General features: G+C 37.8%; 1 protein-coding gene across 3 annotated transcripts in view; it reads left to right on the forward strand.

Annotated features, from left to right (window-relative positions):
• SATB2 (SATB homeobox 2) overlaps positions 1 to 20086 on the forward strand; it is a 191832-nt gene that overhangs the window by 65414 nt on the left and 106332 nt on the right. For all 3 annotated transcript variants that reach the window (XM_021670695.2, XM_021670694.2, XM_021670696.2), the window contains 2 exons: positions 14700 to 14826; positions 16049 to 16172. In XM_021670695.2, the coding sequence (XP_021526370.2) occupies positions 14700 to 14826; positions 16049 to 16172 (251 nt within the window). The remainder of the gene's footprint in view (positions 1 to 14699; positions 14827 to 16048; positions 16173 to 20086) is intronic.

Here is a 20086-nt window from a genome sequence, read left to right on the forward strand (position 1 = left end):
TGTATGAACTAAGCAGGGACTGGAAGTTCAAAAAGACAAATTGGGCCCTATCTGAAGATTCGGGTGCATAAAGAGTTATACAAAGTAAAGTCAGCTTTGTCAGTTGCATAATTTAGCCCATATTGAAAATTACTGGATCTTTAACATGAGCAGTATTTCATGTGAAGTCATTTTATAACCCAAATTATTTCTTGCCCTTGGAGGGGTAAGAAACACATCTAACAGTTTACATATTCTGTATCATCATGGGTAGACCAGAGAGGGAAGTAGCTGTACCCAAAATACATATGAAAGTCTTTTATGTGGGTTTGCTTCACATGGAGTGGTTTATGGATGAATAAAAGATTTATTTTTAAGGGCCTTATTCTGATTTATTATAAGCATTATTGCATGTACCACCCCCCCAAACCAGTATTTGTGTCATCAAGTAATTTGATAGCAAGGGCAAGAATTGCAAAGCTTTTGTTTCTTATTTCTTAATTTTATTTGGCAAAGTACAAATTAAACACTAAAATTATCTGTCACATAGATGTGATGGGGAAGGAATTTATAATCGTTTTTGGACTTTCATAGTTCTTAGAACATAATCATGTTTCAATATTAATATACAAGTGTTTCTTTGACTGTCTACTAAGTGTCAGGCACCAGGCTAGCTTAGATGAATGAGGTGGTCTCTGGTTGATTATGACTGGTTCTGAGTTGTATCCAAGTGTCCAAGAACCACAAACTGATAAAGAAATGTCCATGGGCATTTTAACTTAACAAAAGTTTAATTTACCTTGAGTCATACTGGAAACTGTTATCAGAATTTAAAAATTAATGACTTGCTCGTTATTTCTGGTACAAATTAATTTTAATGTAATATTGGGTAACTTGGTTAACTACTTTCTTCTGGTGTAGTAACATAGTAATTACCATGATAAACTTAAACACCCAATTTCTTGATGGATTATTATAAAGTGCTTATGATTAAATACTGTTATAACCAACTAAAAATGAGTACAGGTAAACCGGGGCCCACTAAGGTATCATCAGTATCCAAAGGCTCATCTGTATTAAAAAAAATTAGACATGAAGGGAATAAGTCTTATCATGGTGAATATTTTCTTTTTAATTTTTATTTATTTATTTATTATTATTATTATTATTAGATGGAGTCTCACTCTGTCACCCAGGCTGGAGTACAGTGGTGCTATCTTGGCTCACTGCAACCTCTGCCTCCTAGGTTCAAGCAATTATCCTGCCTCAGCCTTCCTAGTAGCTGAGACTACAGGCTACACACCACCACACCCGGATAATTTTTGTATTTTTAGTAGAGATGGGGTTTCGCCATATTGGCCAGGCTGGTCTTAAACTCCTGACCTTGTGATCAGCCTCCCAAAGTGCTGGGATTACAGGCTTGAGCCACCACACCCGACCATAGTGAATATTTTCTATGCTTTTCTTCCCGAGTATTATAGAATGTGTATGTTAAAGAAAAATGAAAGCAAAACAAAATGAAACAACATGAAGTAAGATTAAATGGATCCTCCTTTTTTTTTTTTTTCTCATTTAAGTTAGTGACCTGAGTGACTAAATATATTTTTATTTGTGATTTTCCTTCCTTTAGAGCTGGGAAGTTGATGGTGATATGATATTAAAATGAAACACCACTCAAGCTATTTTGAGGGTAGTTGAATTAAAACAAAATCCATATGACACATTAGCCCTTGGGGCCCCTTTGCAGCCCTTTATCTATTTTTACTTTTATTTATTCAGTTGTTTACTTATTTTGGAGGCAGAGTCTCACTCTGTCACCTCAGCCTTCCAAGTAGCTGGGAGTACAGGCACGTGCCACCATGCCTGGCTTTTGTTTTTTTTCTTTCTTTCTTTCTTTCAGAGACAGGGTTTTTCTTTATGTTGTCCAGGCTGGTTTCCAACTCCTGGGCTCAAGCAGTTCTCCCACCTCAGCCTCCCAAAGTGCTGGGATTACAGGCATGAGCCACGGAGCCTGGCCCGCAGCCTTCTTTTCTAATAGAACGTAATAGAAATCTACAGTATTAGCTCTCACACAGTTCTTGCCACATTTTCATCTTTCTTACCAGTTTTTATATCTTAAAAGCTCTGAATAAAAGTAAATCTTGTCTGCATGTGGAGTGTCTTCATATATCAGTGATTCCTAGGAAATTTATTAGTATTTATAGTCAGATAATTTAGAGATTTTTGTACCTTGCTCCTAACTTTCAGCGTCATTCTTCCTGCGGAAATTAGATTTCTTTACTTATGTGGTTTATAGTAGGGGCTTCATTGGTCATATACAAATGAATTTTTTTTGTGAAGATATGTAAACAATTTATTCTATTGGGCACTATGCAAATGTAAAATTGATTTGAGAGTATTTTACTTGTCGTAATGATTGTGATGTCTTTCATTAACATAAAAGGGTCCTGGAGAAAATTACTCTTTAATAATTTTAACATAAAGAACTAATGAACACAATATATTTATTCAGGTAGAGAAGTCCATTAGTAGTCTGTAGGCAGCAGTTTTTGTTATTTTAGGAAGAAGTGCAGTTGGCAGAATGATATTCAGTTTAAAAAAACCTGATCGAGCCATGTTCTTTTTTTTTTGTTTGATATGAAAGCCATTGTTGTTTCGCTCACCAACTGGCAGACCTTCAATTATCCTGAATTTAGAAGTTGTTTACTATACTTTGAAAGTTTAAAAATGAGCCCTTCCTGAGAAACAAAAAGCTGGGTGCTTGCCTTTTTTTTTTTTTTAAAGAAAAGTAGAACATTAATGGCAGAAAAATCAATCTACCAATTCAATGTTGACTTTATTTTGTTTTGAAGGCTTAATGTGTTTTTTAAAATGACAGTAATCAAAGCTACCATTATTAATCCCCAAAGTTTTTGGGCATCATTTTGATCTAGAACATCAGAACTGCAAGGGGCCATGGAGATTATCTAAGTCTCTGGGACTGTAGTGGATTCCACAAGATTTGGCTGAGGGTTTCAGCTTTTGAGGCTCTTCTCTGTGCCTTTATCAGGTGTCTAGAACATCTCGTGGGGTAGTCTTCCTGGATGTCCAGGGTACCGAGAGGATTGGGGCTCACTTTTCCATATGTTGGGGGTTGGCAGAATGCTGGGGAAGGGTCTGGAAGGACAAGGTCAACCTGCAAAGAAAGTTAGTGCTGCCCACGGGCCACGGCACAGTGACCCTTCCTCCATTCCCACTTCATTCCTGACTCCTTCCCTTACTTTCTTCCTTTTTTCTTCCTTCTTCATCTCTGAGCCTCTACCATCTGCCAGGCACCGTGTTATGTGTGGAACTTACAGTTTAGTGAAGAATAGAGGTGCCAAATACTTTTTAGTGCAGAAGCTCTCTGGGATCATCTGTAACAAAGGGTAGGTGTCCCCGATGCCTTTTCTCATTGTGGACACTCCTACAGATGGCAAAATGGAGGTTCAAAGAGAGTAAGTGATGCCCCAGTCAGTGAGCTAGGACAAATTTCCTAGCCCAGGGTCTTTGGACTATATCAGATGACTTGCCATGTCAGCAGTTGACATTTTAGAAGGTCCAAGATTTTGCTTCTTTAAGTAAAGGTAACTTTCCCTTAAAAGCGTCCTAAAAAATGTAATGCTTACCTCTTTTATGTTAACTTAAAATCCGTTGATGCCAGCATATGTTTATACAGCACTTTATAATTTTCAGTGCACTTTAACTCATGTCATTTTATTGTAATTACCATCTTGTGAGTCAGGCAGGGGAGTTTGTTTATTGCTTGTTTTTAGCTTTCAACTCCCCATTTTGTAGAAAAGAAATTAGGGGCCCAGAGAGGTTAAGCGAGTTACCCACAGAAGCAGAGCTGCAGCCAAAAGGGCAGATCCAAGATCAAATCTAGGATCTCTTGATTGCTAGGCTGCTGCTCTTCAACAAAAGTGGGTATGTGACATACACATACCCACCATATTTTAGGCATTCTAATTGTATAGGGCTGTAGCCAGAGTTGTTGCAATAATTTAAATTGACATGACCTTTGCCTTTTGGTGGTTTATAGTCTAAATATGGTTAAAAAAGAAAAAGTTTCTCAAGTTTATTAATACACAAGAAACTATTTTTTTCCTGGGTATTGTCATTTAGCCTATGTCAAGTCCTTCATACTTAAAAGGAAATAAAACACAGTTACAAAGCACCCTGGTCCTACTTTCCTACTTACATGTCATAATATTCCTCTTTCTCTTCAACAGTAGTGAGGAGATTTGCCAGTGAATTGAGGGGAAAAAAAAAAGAATCTGGGAATCTTGATTTTTCTGCTCTTTTGAGGAAGATCAACAGATTCATCTAGATGCCCCAGTCCTTGCTTTTTACTGGGCACCCTGGGCAGTGATTTCCAAACCTAGTTTATCACCAGCGTCTCCTGGGATCTACTTGTGGAGGTTTTGTTTCAGAGGCCGGGATGAGGGCCATGAGACTGCTCTACAAATGAACTTGGAACTTGGGAACCCATTTACTTAATCTGACCACTCCAAACACCACAGTCCTTACTAATCTGCAAATTCCTGGGAATGGGGAGAAAAAGAATCCTACCCTCCAAATTGTCTCTAACTGTGTGGTCCAGCTGCCACAGGATAACTAGGCATGCATCAGGAATAGTCTCTAACTCTACCACATTTCTGTTGCCTATCAATTTATATGGCATTTTTTCTGACATTGCTGAATATTTTGGGGGGCTCAAATAGGCCGTTGTCATTATTTATTGCCATGTGTGTTGTGACTGTAAGTCTACTTTTGATTCGATTAGAGAAACATTTGCCTACCGAGAGAACACCTCCTGTGTATTGGACCCTTGGCTTCTCTTACAGCCATTAAAATGGTAGTGGCGTATTTTAAATTTTGGTTTACAGCCTTTAAATATGACATTTCCAAAAAATGTAAATCAAGGAACTGTCAGAATATCTGAGTGTCAAACATCTGAAACCATGGTGCATTATTAGGTTTAACAAAGTATATATGAAAATGTCCCTGATATGTATATGAATATTGAAAGTAAACTTAATAAAATATTCTTCAGGGAACAAAAAACGCCAGAATCTTCAAACCAAAAGCAGTTGCCACTTCTACCGGTTATAGCCATAGTGCTTCTATGTCTTGTAGTTTCTTAGCAAATTACTGCAAAATCAGGTTAGTTGGAACATGAATAAAAATGTACAACATAAATGAATACGTTTGCTTTCATATTATTAACATATGGCAATGCTTTATTTGATAATCTACATGCCATCATAATATTGCCCTTAAGATTAAGTATTATGTAACCCTAAATTGTAGGAAACACAGTATGCCTGGAGGACAATTCTAGAATGTATAACTGGGAGCATGCAGTTGATAGAGTTTTCAGGATATTGAGCCCAGTGATGGAGTACCTGGAAAGCCAGGTCCTCAGAAAAACCTATTGCAACATTTTAGTTCCCATCTGAAAAAAATACACGTAATTAATTAGAATGTGAAATATGTGAGGCAACTGGTATACTTAGATCTTCAGTGGATACCTCTTACCCTAGAGGATGCAGAAGCACTGGCTAAACATAAGTTATTAATAGCATCTGCTAGAATGTAGCAAAGTATGTTTAAAAGAGTATACTTTTTTCACCTGTGTCTTTGATTATTGAAGATATTTTAGGGGTTCAAATACTAGGGGGAAATCTCTTTATACAAATGTATTTCTGAATAGAAAAGAGGAAAAAGAGAAGCTTGTTTGCATTAACTGCCAAAATTAGTTTTTTAATTTAAAACTCCTTTAGAAAATGATTAAACTTAGAACAACAATAAGAAAATATGTACTGGATGAATTAGCTTTTAATGAGTGACAGAAGTTTAGAACCAACCCCAAATAATTTCTCATCACACTTTTCTTTCTCATTTGTCTTATTTCTCCATGTAATAGTTTTAAATGGCACTCTTATGAAATAAATAACTAAATGCCAACCACATTTTTTTTTCATATCCTGACCAATATTTTGGCTGTTTTACAGAAGAACTGGAATTCTGAAAATTAAATAAAGGTTTCTGAAATGCCAACTTCAGAAAGTTTTATTTAATTTTGTTCTCTCCCTGTCTCTCCATTTTTTTTTCAATAAGGTCTTTATTAATTTAGTCTAGTTACTTAGTGCTTATATTAAATAATCTAATAAAAATCAAGGTTGTAACATAACATTTCCCAAATGTGAAGCAGCATCTATTACATGAGACAAAATCTTTATGCCGCAAAATTGTAAAAGCCATGTATAGAATTACAAGGCACCAAATGGTACTGTATATATTTCTAAAATAGAACATTTCTGTAATGTAATGAGGTAGTCAGCTCAAAAAAAAAAATGACAGACAACTGTATCACTATACTTTATTCAGAAAGTACTCTAAAATTAATTTTGATTTTTAAATGCTAATACTCTTCTTGATAATTTCCTCTGAAAGATATAAATATGATTTAAATATAAAGGTTAGTTTTTTTTGTTGTTGTTGTTGTTTTTCTTTGAGACGGAGTTTTGCTCTTGTTACCCAGGCTGGAGTGCAATGGCGCGTTCTCGGCTCACCGCAACCTCCGCCTCCTGGGTTCAGGCAATTCTGCCTCAGCCTCCTGAGTAGCTGGGATTACAGGCACGTGCCACCATGCCCAGCTAATTTTTTGTATTTTTAGTAGAGACGGGGTTTCACCATGTTGACCAGGATGGTCTTGATCTCTTGACCTCGTGATCCACTTGCCTCGGCCTCCCAAAGTACTGGGATTACAGGCGTGAGCCACCGCGCCCAGCCCAAGGTTAGTATTTTTAAAGAGTAAAAACTACTTTCTTTGTGTTTGTCAGTATTACTGGAATTCTTGCAAATAGAGAAGCTATCCGTGGGGATGGGAAACTGTGTTGTGTGTGTGTGCGTGTACACACTTGCATCTCTTGATTTTTAGATAAATTCATATGACAGTATAGCCTCAGTGTTTATTTTGAATCATTGAATTATTTATTTTTGTCTGGTGTTTCCTTTTGTATTGTTATAAATGCAGGATTAAATATATTGTAGGCTCCCAGACAAGTATGTTGTGAGGTTTCGTTAATTTGTGTAAGTTATAAAGGCACTTGAATCATGTAAGATGCCTCAAAAATGCTGTTTCATTTTCCACTTACTTTTTTTTGATAAGACGTATAACTCAATCATTTTCCATTTACTTTTACCCCAATGGAGGCCATTTGAAATATATATATATATAGTCCTTAAAATCAAAGCAGAAGCTATAGAAGAGTTAGGTTTATTCCAATAAGTTGTATTGAGGTACTGCTAAACTATGCATTAAAAAGGCAACTGTGTATACTTCAAAAACCATTTGTGTTTTGCCTTTTTTCTTTTTCCTTATTGAAAAGTCATTCCCACCACAGGTTTAGCAATAATAACTACAATTTATGTCTTTTTGCTGCTGCAGTTTGATAATATACCACAGTCAGGCTACAGGTTAGAAACACAGGCTGAATTATTATATACTGCTGGGTAGTGATTTCCTGTGAACTGATTTATGGATAAATAATTCTATGTTCTTATTATATAGGATAGACAGTTTTTAATTTCTTTAACAAAGCATAGCTGAACAACAGAAAATTATATGCTATAGCATAAGAACACAACCACTCTGAGGAGGATAAACAGATGCAGTCAATGTCATGAGTTCTCCTGTTTTTACAAGGGGCCTCATCAGCAGTTGGTATTGTGGAAATAATACCAAGAACCAGAAGCCCCAAGGCTTAGTTCTTCTGAGGCTGGGGTTTTTATTGACACTCTTTTGCTGAGATCTTTTCCAGGGAGTTATGAGATATATAAACCCCAGCCTTTGGATATTAAAGCTAATGTCTCATTTTTTTTCTCAGGCTGAGTTTTCATTTTGCTTTAAAAATTTATGTTAAAATGCACCTGGAATAGAAGAAGGTTATCCATTAAGCTGAATTCTAAGAATACTACTGGTATCTTGCTGGGTTGCTTATATCTATTTTACAGATTGATTTGTGGACTTTATCCTGCAGCATACCCAAAATATATATATATCTATTTTATCAGCATCTGTTTACATGCCACTGCAAACTGTGAGAATTGTTCTCATGTACTTCACAGGCAGTCTGTTGTAGGCCTTCGTGAAGTAAATATTTCTCATATTTGAGGTACAGGGGTAGAAGCTATCATCTTGGTTTATTTTAGGAGTGGTTTCACTTAGCTGTGTGTTTAGCAATAATAAGCTTCTCTGCTCAATTGTGAGCTCCATAATTACAGGGACAGTATATATTAAGGTTATCTTTGCATCTTAGTGACATATGCTGGAGACACACAAGAAAAATTTGTTGAATGAATGAATGTTACATGCTTTATATTAACCCTTCTAATAGTTCACTGATTATATTGTTATCACATTTTATTTTATCCTAAGATGTGATTGACTTTATAAAAGCTTGAATCAAATATTGATCAACTATAGTGTGTATTGTCACCACTCTTTTGTTTTTATATAATTAGAGGCAAATAATACTAAAAATATGAATTATGCATTTACTGAGAAGAGTAATTGGTTTATTTGAGGTAGATTAATACCAAAATCATGTGAACACAGCTATTGATATTTCTTTTTCTGAAATGTTAGCTCTTTAACTCTGACAGAATACTGCATTGAGAAAATAAAAAACTGGTTTCCATTATTGTATCTTTTTAATTTTAGACAAAAATTGCCTCCATTCCCAATCTAATTTTATATCACTAATGGGAAATTTACCTACAATTGCATTTTGTTATTTGGTCTGTACTCATTACACATTGAGTGGATCGGTACTCTATATTTTAGGGAACAGATTTGTCTGGATATAAAGTTTTATACTGTGCTCAATTCAATCATGTTAACATTTGTATGAATTTCAACCCCAAAATAAAGGCCCACAGTCTATGACTCAAAGACCTTGAAACAGCATCTGTAATAGTCTTCAACACCAAGCATTTTCTAAACATTTGCAGATGATAAATTATTTGTAAATAATAAAGATGATTGGTAAACAATGTTTATATCTGAAATGGCACTGTTGTGGGAAACTATTTTTTCCAGAGAAGTCCCAAGTGTAACTGGCTCTTCAGTCTTCTAGGCCTGTGACGTCACCTGTTGCTCAATGGTCTCATTTATTCATTGGTTTAACATTAAATGTCCAGACACAGCCTGATGTGTTGACTGCAGATGAGCTCTGGCTCTCCTCTCCAGGGGCCCATTGTGTGGTTGGGCACTTATACGTGGGTACATCCTCAGGTCAGCCATAGCAGAGCTGAGTAGAAAGGATATAGGGCCAGTAGTTCAAAAACTTGCAAAATGAAGCCTAGGATCTAGTCCTGGTTTTTATACACTTATTTCCTTGAAAAGTCATTCTCCTTTGATCTTCAGCATACTTCCAGGTAGAATGCTGAGTTCAGGCTGTTTTCATAAGGATAAACTAATGGTTGTATAAATGACTGTGCAAACTGTTAAGTAACATAAAAGGATCTTGTGATTAAATAAGTTTCTTATAAGATATACAAACCAACCAAGAATATTTACTGTACAGTGTTATAGAGAAAGGATTACTTCAGGTGGGTTATCAGGATTGGAATTATTCCCATGGTAGAATTTCAAGAATAATATAGACAGTTTCTAGAAGTGAAGATTGGGGATCAGTACTCTGTAGACGGAGTGAGAGTCTGATAAATTTTCAGAGGAAAAATGGAAATTGCTATGCATTGAGCATCTACTATGTGCCTGGCTGAACTCAAGGGTGTGTGTCTGTGTGCATGTGCATATGCACATGTATGAAATATTTCCTAATGTAATCATCACTAGTTTTTTTCACTTTTTCAGATTGTGGTTATAAAACTTACTCATAGAATGTGAATGTTGGGAATAACATCCGTATACTTAAGTTATGCCATTATTATTGGCATTTCTCTAGTACTGCAATATTATCCCCAATGGTCACATGACTTGTTCTTTCTTCTTTGTCCTTGTTCACTACACTGGAGTGATTGGTGGTGTCTGCATCCTTCTTAGAAGCCAGGAAGAGGCTGTTATAGTGTAACTAGACATACCTCCCTGAATTATTTTAGCTCTTTTTTCTCCCCTTGGAATCCTTGCCCTTTTTAATCCACCTGCAGTCCAGTATAGGTTGAGCATCTCAAATCTGCAAATCCGAAATCTGAAATGTTTAAAAATCTGAGATCTTTTGAGTACCAACATGAAACTCAAAGGAAATAATCATTCGAGCATTTCAGATTTGGGATTTTTGGATTTGGGATGCTCATCTAGTGGGTATAATGCAACTTCAAAATCTGAAAAAATCCAAAATCTGAATTACTTCTGGTTCTCCATGGAATTTAGATAAGGAATACTCAATCTGTATAAATTAATCTCTGGAAACTTTGCTTTATTGTTGTTATATCTACACTAAGAAACTTACGAGGATCTATTTTCCCTTAACTTTTATGGAGCACTTATTATGTAGCAGTCCCAGTGCTAAAGTCTCCTTTTCATGTAAAATCTCATGATAACCCTAAAGGGTAGGCATTTTTCTTATCCCCATTTTACAGATACAGAAATGGACATGTGGAGAGACTAAACAGTTTGCCCAAAGTCTCACAAGCAGAGGAAGGTGGATGTAAACTCAGACTTTTGACTCCAGACCTTACTCCTAACCTCTGTCCTATACAGTGTGCTACTGATTCAGGCATCCATGGCCTCCTGAAACTGGGAACCTGTCTTTTCTTCTAGTTTGCCTCCTATTTGAGCCAGTGTGATAACAACTGGTCTTTGAAGTGAATCTGAGCTCTGCTACTTGCTAGTAATATTACCTTGGCTACTTAAGATAACCCATCCCTTCTGAATCTCCAGCTCCTCATGGAGGGAGTTGAAACTAGATATCCATGGGTAAAGAACTGATGGAGAAATTGGAGGTACATCTATAGTAGGTTTGGTGGTACAGAAAATAAGAGATGGAAGGAACAGAGAGAATGTCATAGTGTTTTTGTTTGTTTTAAAGTAGGAGAGGGCTGGGTGCAGTGGCTCATGCCTGTAATCCCAGCACTTTGGGAGGCTGAGGTGGGCAAATTGCTTGAGCCCAGGAGTTCGAGACCAGCCTGGCCAACATGGTGAAACCCTGTCTCTATAAAAGTACAAAAATTAGCCAGGCATAGTGGCACATACCTGTAGTCCCAGCTACTTGAGAGGCTGAGGTGGGAGGTTGGCTTGAGCGTGGGAGGCAGAGGTTTCAATGAGCTGAGATGTCTACTGCTACACTTCAGCTTGGATAACAGAACCAGACCCTGAGTCAGAAAAAAAAAAAAAAAGTAGAGGAGATCTGAATCTACTTATAGGTAAAAATAAGCCACTGAGGAGCAAGGATGGAAGAAATTAATGGGGAAGTGGTGGGAATAGAAGATGGGACATATCGATGTATACTCCTCCTTTGTGATTAAAAACAAGTCTTTTGTAGACATATGATTGAAAGCTAATATAATCATAAAAAATCTTTTGAGTCAATATATTTTGAAATAAACTGACTATCTTTTCTTTAAGACACATTAAACAGGTCACAGTAATGACTAGTTTTTGAGATTAAATTATATTCAGGATTTTTACTAATTCTTTTACATTTAATCTTCACAATATTCTTGTAAGATCAGTACTTTTATTGTTCCAATTTACAGATGAGAGGATTGAGGTATGGAGAATTTTAAGTAACTTGCTAGGGTTACATAATTAGTAGGTGGCAGAGCCAGGATGTGAACAGAGGCAATTTAACTTGGAAGCCTGCATTCTTAGTCACTATGGTATACTGCTTCCCAATTTGATTTCCTCAATTAACACTTAACTACTATTCCAAGTAATATTTTTGTCTATTTTATATCAGGGAAGGAGGACTGTTCTAAGGAATGTGTTTCCAAAGAGGATTAATACAGTACATTAGACAGAGAACCTGTTTGGAGGAAAGGCTCATTAAGAGTTACTCTAAGCCCCTACCTGGCTGGAGCAGAGTGGCCTTCTGGCCATAGCTCTCCTAGCAGATCTTGTACGTGCAGACCCTGGTAAATAGCTGGGCAGAGACCATGACTTCTTGGACTGTGCAAGTTAGTTAATAGGGTACAAAAAAGAAAAAGCATACATTTCCCAGTGCCTGGGAAAATAACATGTGCCAACAGCTCTCTTCCAAGATGTAGAAACCAACCTGTGGCAGCTGCTTTATGTGGAGGTATTAAGTATTGTGAAAACACCTGTGTGTGTCTAATTCTAGCCCAAACATGTCTTCTTCCGGCTCATCAAGGTGTGGTAATAATTTACCTACATGAAGATTCTATTTCCAGTAGAATGAGTTGTCTATGTTTTCCTATAGAAATTTCTCTCCTTCTCCTCTCTAAAAAATTGAGGTATAATTTACATACGAAAATATGTATGCATAATAAGTGATTAGTCTGATAAATTTTGACAATTTGTATAACCATGCAACCACCATGCCGAACAAGAAAATCCCCTTATGTCCCTGTCTATGCAGTGCCCCTTTCTGTCCCTCTGACTTCTATCCCTATTAGATTAGTCTTGCCTGTTCTTGTATTTCATATAAATGAAATCATACAGATATATTCTGTTGTGTCTGGCTGCAGTGTGGTTTATTCTTCCAATGGAATGCTGCTTTACAATAAAAGGGAATCAACTACTGACACTACAGCAGCTTGGATGAATCTCCTGTAGAGTTGTGCATTGAAGTTTGTAGAGTTCTTTTTTTATATATTACTTGCATAGTCTTAGTAACCAAAATGACCCACAAAATCTGCTTCTTTTACTTGCCTATCATAGTGCATGATTATCAACTTCATTCCCCTCCCCGCCCCCTGCCACCCATTCTCTCATATATTATCTGTGTGCCTTTAGAACACAGTCAATTTATATTCAACTTATGGGTGATCACGATAATGACTTTTGAAAGGAATTTAAAATTGTAGAACGATTTTTTAAAAAGGAAATAAGTTAGACATGTTACATGGTTTCTTTTTAGTATTTGCAAATGTCAGGAGTAAAAGAAGCAAGGAAGCAGACCCACTCTCTCGTGGGTGGCTGTCCAGTGGGTCCTGGATGCTCATTTCATGACTACTACATGCTGCGTGCTGTGCACTTTTCATTGTCATGAGAGAGAATGTTAAGAAAACTATCCCCGCAAGAAAACAGCTTTTCTTGGCAAGTGAAATATGACTTAAGGAGCCAGAACTGGAGACATACGATACTATGAATGAGAGCTGTGTTACTTTATTGGATCTGAGTCCAGGCACTATTTATACTGCAGCATATTCAGCACCAGATTGTTAAATCTTAATACTGAAACAGTGTATCATTTTAATATTTTTGTTCTGTTTATTCCCTGTTTTCAAGCATTATGTCAAGCACTGCGCATTCATTTATTTCATCTTGGACAGGACGTGCCCTGACCAGAAAGTTCATTTCCTATTGTTGGAATTTTGCCCCATAGCTATCATTTTGTGAAGCTTTAAAAGTTCACTTGGGTACACAGGTGTTTTCTCTCTTTGATGATATATATATATATTTTTTAAGAATAGTGTAGTTGGACTCACCTGTATTGTTAAAAATAAAAATAAAAATGCTGTTTTTCTTTTATCACTAAAGCATCACTGCTTTTTATGTGTGGCAATTCCTGACATCCTGGAGACCATTGGATTTTTCATCGCATACAAATAAAATTTTTGTTACCCTGTATCATATGTGAAATGGGTTTCTCTATTTTTCTTCATCAATGTTATGTGTGCCCTGTGCACCACATAAAATGAGCCTATCTATGAATAAGTTAGCATTTTCACCATATGTTGCTGAAACCATCCCATGAATCTTCCTCTAACAAGGGTATTCCTAAAATTACTGCTCTACATAGCCCAAATTTGAAAAGGATTTTTATTATTTTTTCATTGTTATGCATGTTTACCATATGCAGCAGGAAATCCATAGGCAAAAAATTCTATTGTCACTCTCAAAAGAGCTGAGAAATAAAAAAAAAAAAAGAAAGAAAGGAAGTTGAGGGCATCTTTGCTATTTCTGATCTGTGGTCAATGACCGTGGTATTGCATTTGTCCTGGGAAAGCAACCCCACTGCCTGGTGAAACACGGATATGGGAGCGAACTCTAACTGCTTCATGAGCTCCAAATGCTATTCACACTGGGAATCGCACCACAGTCAGGATGTAACTGCGTGCTGAGCCCACACACAGGAATTTTCTTGTACAATTCAAAACTGAATCTTATATTTACTTAAGGCTTACTTTTTTTTTTGGTCTATGAAATCAGCAGTCCTGTATATTTAGCATCAGACTTAAGTTAGAATGTGAAACAATTCTAGGGGGAAAGGAAGTATCCGTATGGTTTTCTAAGTAATTTAAGAAACAGAAAAACATAAAAGGACTGATTGTCTGTGATTAAACCTCATTCTTTCATTCCCATCTTCCTGTATAGTTAACTAACTCAATCGTCAGCCAGAAAGAAACAGCTTATTGCACCGGGTTGTAAAATATCTGAGTGGGCCTTGAACATTGATGATTGAATGACCTTCTTAACATTGAACAAACAATGGGAAGGTTTAATAAATAGCAGATATGTGTTTATTATGTTTTTCTTCCCTGTGCAGGAATAATCAAGCTGGGAAGGTGGAACCCTCTCCCCCTCAGTTATGTGACAGATGCACCCGACGCGACAGTGGCCGACATGCTACAAGATGTCTATCATGTTGTGACGTTGAAAATCCAATTACAAAGGTGGGTGTTTCTGAACATCTGCCTTTCCTTACTCTCAAAGCTGCTCTGTCGATCATAGATTCACTGTAAAGATCAGTATGTCTTGTCTTTATTAATTTCTAGACATTGGACAAAATGAAAAGAAGGAGAGAGAGGAAGGAAGGAGGACCCTTCCCCAGGTGTCTTTATATTCACATTCCAACTGCTTTATGCTTTGTTTTCAGAAGCTGTGAAGTGGTAACCTAGGGGCAACTTGACAAATCATTAAAAATCTATATCCCTTAAGAGCAACTTCACACAGCCCCTATTCAGTGGGTCCGCTAGGCCTGCTTAAATGTGTAGCACATACAGTATTTGAAGAATAAACACCTCTGCTGTTTTCAGGTTTGTGTTATGAGGGGAGAGTTTTGTTCTTGGAGATCTTTATTTTCCCTTTCCAAGGGCCACATCAAACACACACACACACACACACACACACACACACACACACACACGCACGAGGGGAGAGTTTTGTTCTTGGAGATCTTTATTTTCCCTTTCCAAGGGCCACATCAAACACCCACACACACACAGACACACACACACACACACCCACCCCAAAACAAGATATGCCTCTAAAGAACTGGAGGTTCTTTGCAGTCTTTTATTGTAAAGTGCCTTCTAGGTGTGATTTAAGGAATGTTGTCCTTTAGTGTAAGTGTTTCAGATTTTCCCCTATTGGGGGATTCATACTTTAAAAATGGACCCCCAGCATCCCCATCTGTGTCTATAAATGGGTGAGGATCTTAAAAGTTATTTCTTGGTTCAGAAAGTTAAAACTCTGAGCCATCCTATAGGGGTGAGGGTGGGCCTTCAAACTGCAAATCTGTTGGGGAATGTTTGCTGACATTTAATCTTAGGCATGCCCAATAATTACATTTGTATTGGGGAAGTTTATGACCACACTGCCATGCCATTTCCATCAGCACATTGCAAAAATAATATTTTATAAAAATAGCATTTCTTGTATTGGAAGTGACTATTTTTCTTAGATGAGTGGGATGACAAACTTTAAAGAGACCGCTTGGGCTCCAGCAAAGTCTTGGAGAAGCAGTTTTACTTCCCTTTCCTCACTTAGACCCCATTCTTCAGCATTTCTTCTGAAGTACACACAAGACCCAAGAACAACCTCTGCACTGTCTCCTCTTCAGTCAGGGGCCCTGGTTGAGGTTTGCGTATTGTTCGTTCTTGCTCTGTTTTGCAGTTGTTCAAAGTTGGAAGACTTGCCTGCGGAGCAGTGGAACCACGCCACAGTCCGCAATGCCTTAAAGGAACTGCTCAAAGAGATGAACCAGAGCACATTAGCCAAAGAATGCCCTCTCTCCCAGGTCAGTATCTCCAGGTGGGGTCTGGGAAACAGAAGAAGCCATTGGTAGACTCTCTAGCAGGAGGGTTCCTTCTGCTTCCATAGCTGTCTTCTCTGTCTTTTATTTATAGACTTACACTGCATTTGAGATGTAAAAAAATATAAAGATTATGTTGCTTCTGGTTGTAGAATAGAAGTTACCACTTACTAGGTGGGCACGGGGTAGCTCATGCCTGTAGTTCCAGCACTTTGGGAGGCCAAAGCAGGCTGATTGCTTGAGCTCAGACGTTCGAAACCAGCGTGGGCAACATGGCGAAACCCCATCTCTACAAAGAATACAAAAATTAGCTGGGTATGGTGGCATATATGCCTGTAGTCCCAGCTACTTGGGAGGCTGAGGTAGGAGGATTCCCTGAGCCTGGGAGGTGGAGGTTACAGTGAGCCAGGATCACGCCACTGTACTCTAGCCTGGGTGACAGAGCAAGACCCTGGGTCTCAAAAAAGAAAGAAAAAAAAGAAAAAAGTTATTATTCATTGAGACTTTTGGGGTAAGGAAAAAGTGTTAAAACATTTTATGTATATGGGCCGGTCATGGTGGCTCACACCTGTAATCCCTGCACTTTGGGAGGCCAAGGCCAGGGAATTCCTTGAGCCCTGGAATTTGAGACCAGCCTGGGCAACATAGCGAGATAGCAAGACCCTGTCCCTAAAATAAAAAAATTAAAAATATTAAAATAAGCATTTCACATATACAGTCATTAATTTCTCACATATTTCATCGGAGATAGAGACCAGTGTCTCCATTTTATAGATCAAGAAATAGAAGCTTAGAGAAGCACTTGTAGTTACTGCCTAAGCATACTAGCTGGCTAAGTGGCAGGTTGAGATGCTACTCCTGACATCCCCTTTCAAAGTGGGTGCTCCAGATTGTTGTTTTACTTGGTTAGTTGAATGAGTCAGCCATGCTGAACCTATCTGTGCATGAGTTATTGGGCCTTTTGCCTATCTGGTGTGGAGAGGTGATCTTCACGTCATATACATTTGTAGAGGTTTTGTAGTGAATTCACCACGTGAAAATGCATCATGAGAAAAAGTGATACTCCATTTTTTAGTGAATGTACCATAAACTAATACAAGCCATGACAATGAGATTGAGAGGATCAGAAGAAGAGCAGTGGAGGAAAGGGCTGCTTTTTCCATTTGTGTTCATGGGCTGGGACCTTACTTTTTTCTGCTGATGAGATAATATTTTGCCTATGGTGGCTTAGGGCTGCTGTAGAAATGAACTCAGATTGACATATTATTTGAAACTTTGAATGGAAATCTTATTTCCTGGTTGAGCTGCTACATATGATTTAAGACAATGTCTGTTAAGTTTGAGGGAAAATGATGGGAAACCTATTGCAGAAACTTGCTGTGCCATGAGCTTTGTTCCAGAATAAGAGAGTCTCTGGAAGATAGGAGGAAGGCTATTGGTTAAGAGCATGTATCCTGGAATCAGAGCTGGCTTCGTGTCCTAGTTGGCAACCCTCTAAAACCTTACCTTTATGAGCCCCCTCCTTTTTTTTTTTTTAAGTAAGTAAAACCGAGTAGTAATGGTTGTGAGTTATATGAAGAGGATTCAATGATTGGAAATCACACAAAGTGCTTGGCCTAATGCCTGGCATTCAATTATGCATATAAACAGTATCAGCTATTATTATTGAGAGGTGATGTGAACTGAATGTGTGTGTGTGTGTGTGTGTGTGTGTGTGTCCTTTAGAGTGTTTTAGAATTTGTATCCTCTCAAGCAGAGTATGCTATTAATATTTTTGCTTCCAAAAAATCAAGAAGGCATGCATTCACATATAGGCAGTTAGATAGAATAGGACATTATTCTGACCTATGTTTAGGACTTTTCATGCAGGCTATTTTAATACCTACCTGTAGCTATGTATGTAGGTGTTAAAGCCTGTTGCATACAAAGTTATAAAATGCATATTTTGATTATGCTGGTGATACAGAGGAACTGGATAAAGAACAAGTTAGGAAAAGCTGTCAATAATTTTCCCCGAATTTCTCAATCATTCACAATTAATTTTCTCTTGCATTCACATGGAAGTCAAAATGGGCTTTGCCTGAACGTGGGCAAAGCCTCTAACTTGATATTACCAATTCAGAATTTTATCTAGGGCTTCTGAGGCACGTGGAAGTTTGGTCCAAACTGTTGTATCATGACAGTCATGTTTGGTTATAACTACAAGTATGACCAGAGAGGCAACATGAGTGGGGAGAATCCAGATCAGGAGCCGAGAGCCCTAGGTCTAATCTCAGTTATTTTATGCCAGATATGTTATCCTGGGCAAGTCCATCCACTTCTCAGAGCCTTGTTAAACTCATCTATAAGCTGGACATCATGATATCTGTGTATTTCACATAGTTCTCAGGGTTGTCTTGACGTTCAAATGAGATCATCTTTACCCCATCATAAAAACCTCTTTCCCCCTCCACTGTCTGCTCTCATGGTTTACCCACTTGGTTGCCTGACCTAAACAGTTCCTTCTCCTTCATTCTTCTGTTTTATCCTATGGTTTCTACCACTTCTCCATCTAAAATCTTTTTCTCCTGTGCCACTGCCTTGTTCATGCTTTCATAGCCTATCATCTAAATTATTTCAGATCTTCTTGCCTCATGACTTTTGTCCTGCCACCTGATTCTCCTGTGTTCCTTGTTTATAATCCCCCAGTGACTCCCACTACCCAGCCTATAAGAAGTAGGACTCCATAGCATAAGACCATCAGGATGACACTGTTCAGCCTTATTTTTCACTAGTGCTACCTTTTTGCCTCTTCCTGTGCTCATCCTATATTCCAAACACATGAAATTAATTATTCTGAAATGTTTACCATTGCTCAGACTTTACCAAATATCTCTTGAGAGTGGGAGCAACCGAACTAGTATAGCATTACAAATCTAACAAAGCCACCTTCTGTGTTATCTTAAAAATTAATGCCAAGTTTGTATTCTAGTCCATATACTTATGTGTTTTTGTTTTTGTTTTTGTTTTTGTTTGAGATGGAGTCTTGCTCTGTTGCCCAGGCTGGACTGCCTCCCGGGTTCAAGAGATTCTTCTGCCTCAGCCTCCCGAGTAGCTGGGACTACAGGCACGTGCCACCATGCCCAGCTAATTTTTTGTATTTTTAGTAGAGATGGGGTTTCATTGTGTTAGCCAGGATGGTCTCAATCTCCTGACCTCGTGATCTGTTCTCCTACGCCTCCCAAAGTCCTGGGATTATAGGTGTGAGCCACCATGCCTGACCCCTGTGTTTTAAATATTTTTTAAATGCCATAAAATTATTTTACCTGTTAAGTTAGTCATCTCCTTCTTTCCACATGAGACTGGTTCTTCAGGGATATGTACCTTGTTAATCTCTGGCTTTGGAAGCCCCTGCACACAATCCTGGTGACCCTAGAATCCTTCAGTTTGACACTTGTTTGCTTTTGCACACATGATTTCACCTGGCTAGAACATACTACTCTTTTCTACTTGATAAAATTATCTTTCAGATTCCAGCTGGAAAGTCACCACTAGTGAAGTGCCTCAACCTTCTGGTTGAAGTTGTTGCTTCATTGCTCTTAGCAGCCTTTTCTAAATACCCCTGTCACAGCACTTATCTCAGCCTGTTGTCACTGTAACTTGTCAGTTTCCATCACTAGCTGGACTGTCCACAATAATAGAGGCCATCTCTTATTGATTTTTGTGCCCTCACCATTCAGCATAATGTATATTTTGTATGTAGTTGTACTATAATGCAGGATAATTGGATAATTACATATATTATATAATTATATATGTATTTCTATATATAATTATATACATGTCATATAATTATAATGCAGGATCCTATAATGCATGATAACCTTTTGGCAGGGTAATTCTTTGTGGTGGGGGCTGTC

The sequence above is a fragment of the Aotus nancymaae genome, unplaced genomic scaffold (assembly GCF_030222135.1).
Source record: "Aotus nancymaae isolate 86718 unplaced genomic scaffold, 86718_ANA_hifiasm-v0.15.2.pri h1tg000008l, whole genome shotgun sequence".
Classification (NCBI taxonomy): Eukaryota; Metazoa; Chordata; class Mammalia; order Primates; family Aotidae; genus Aotus; species Aotus nancymaae.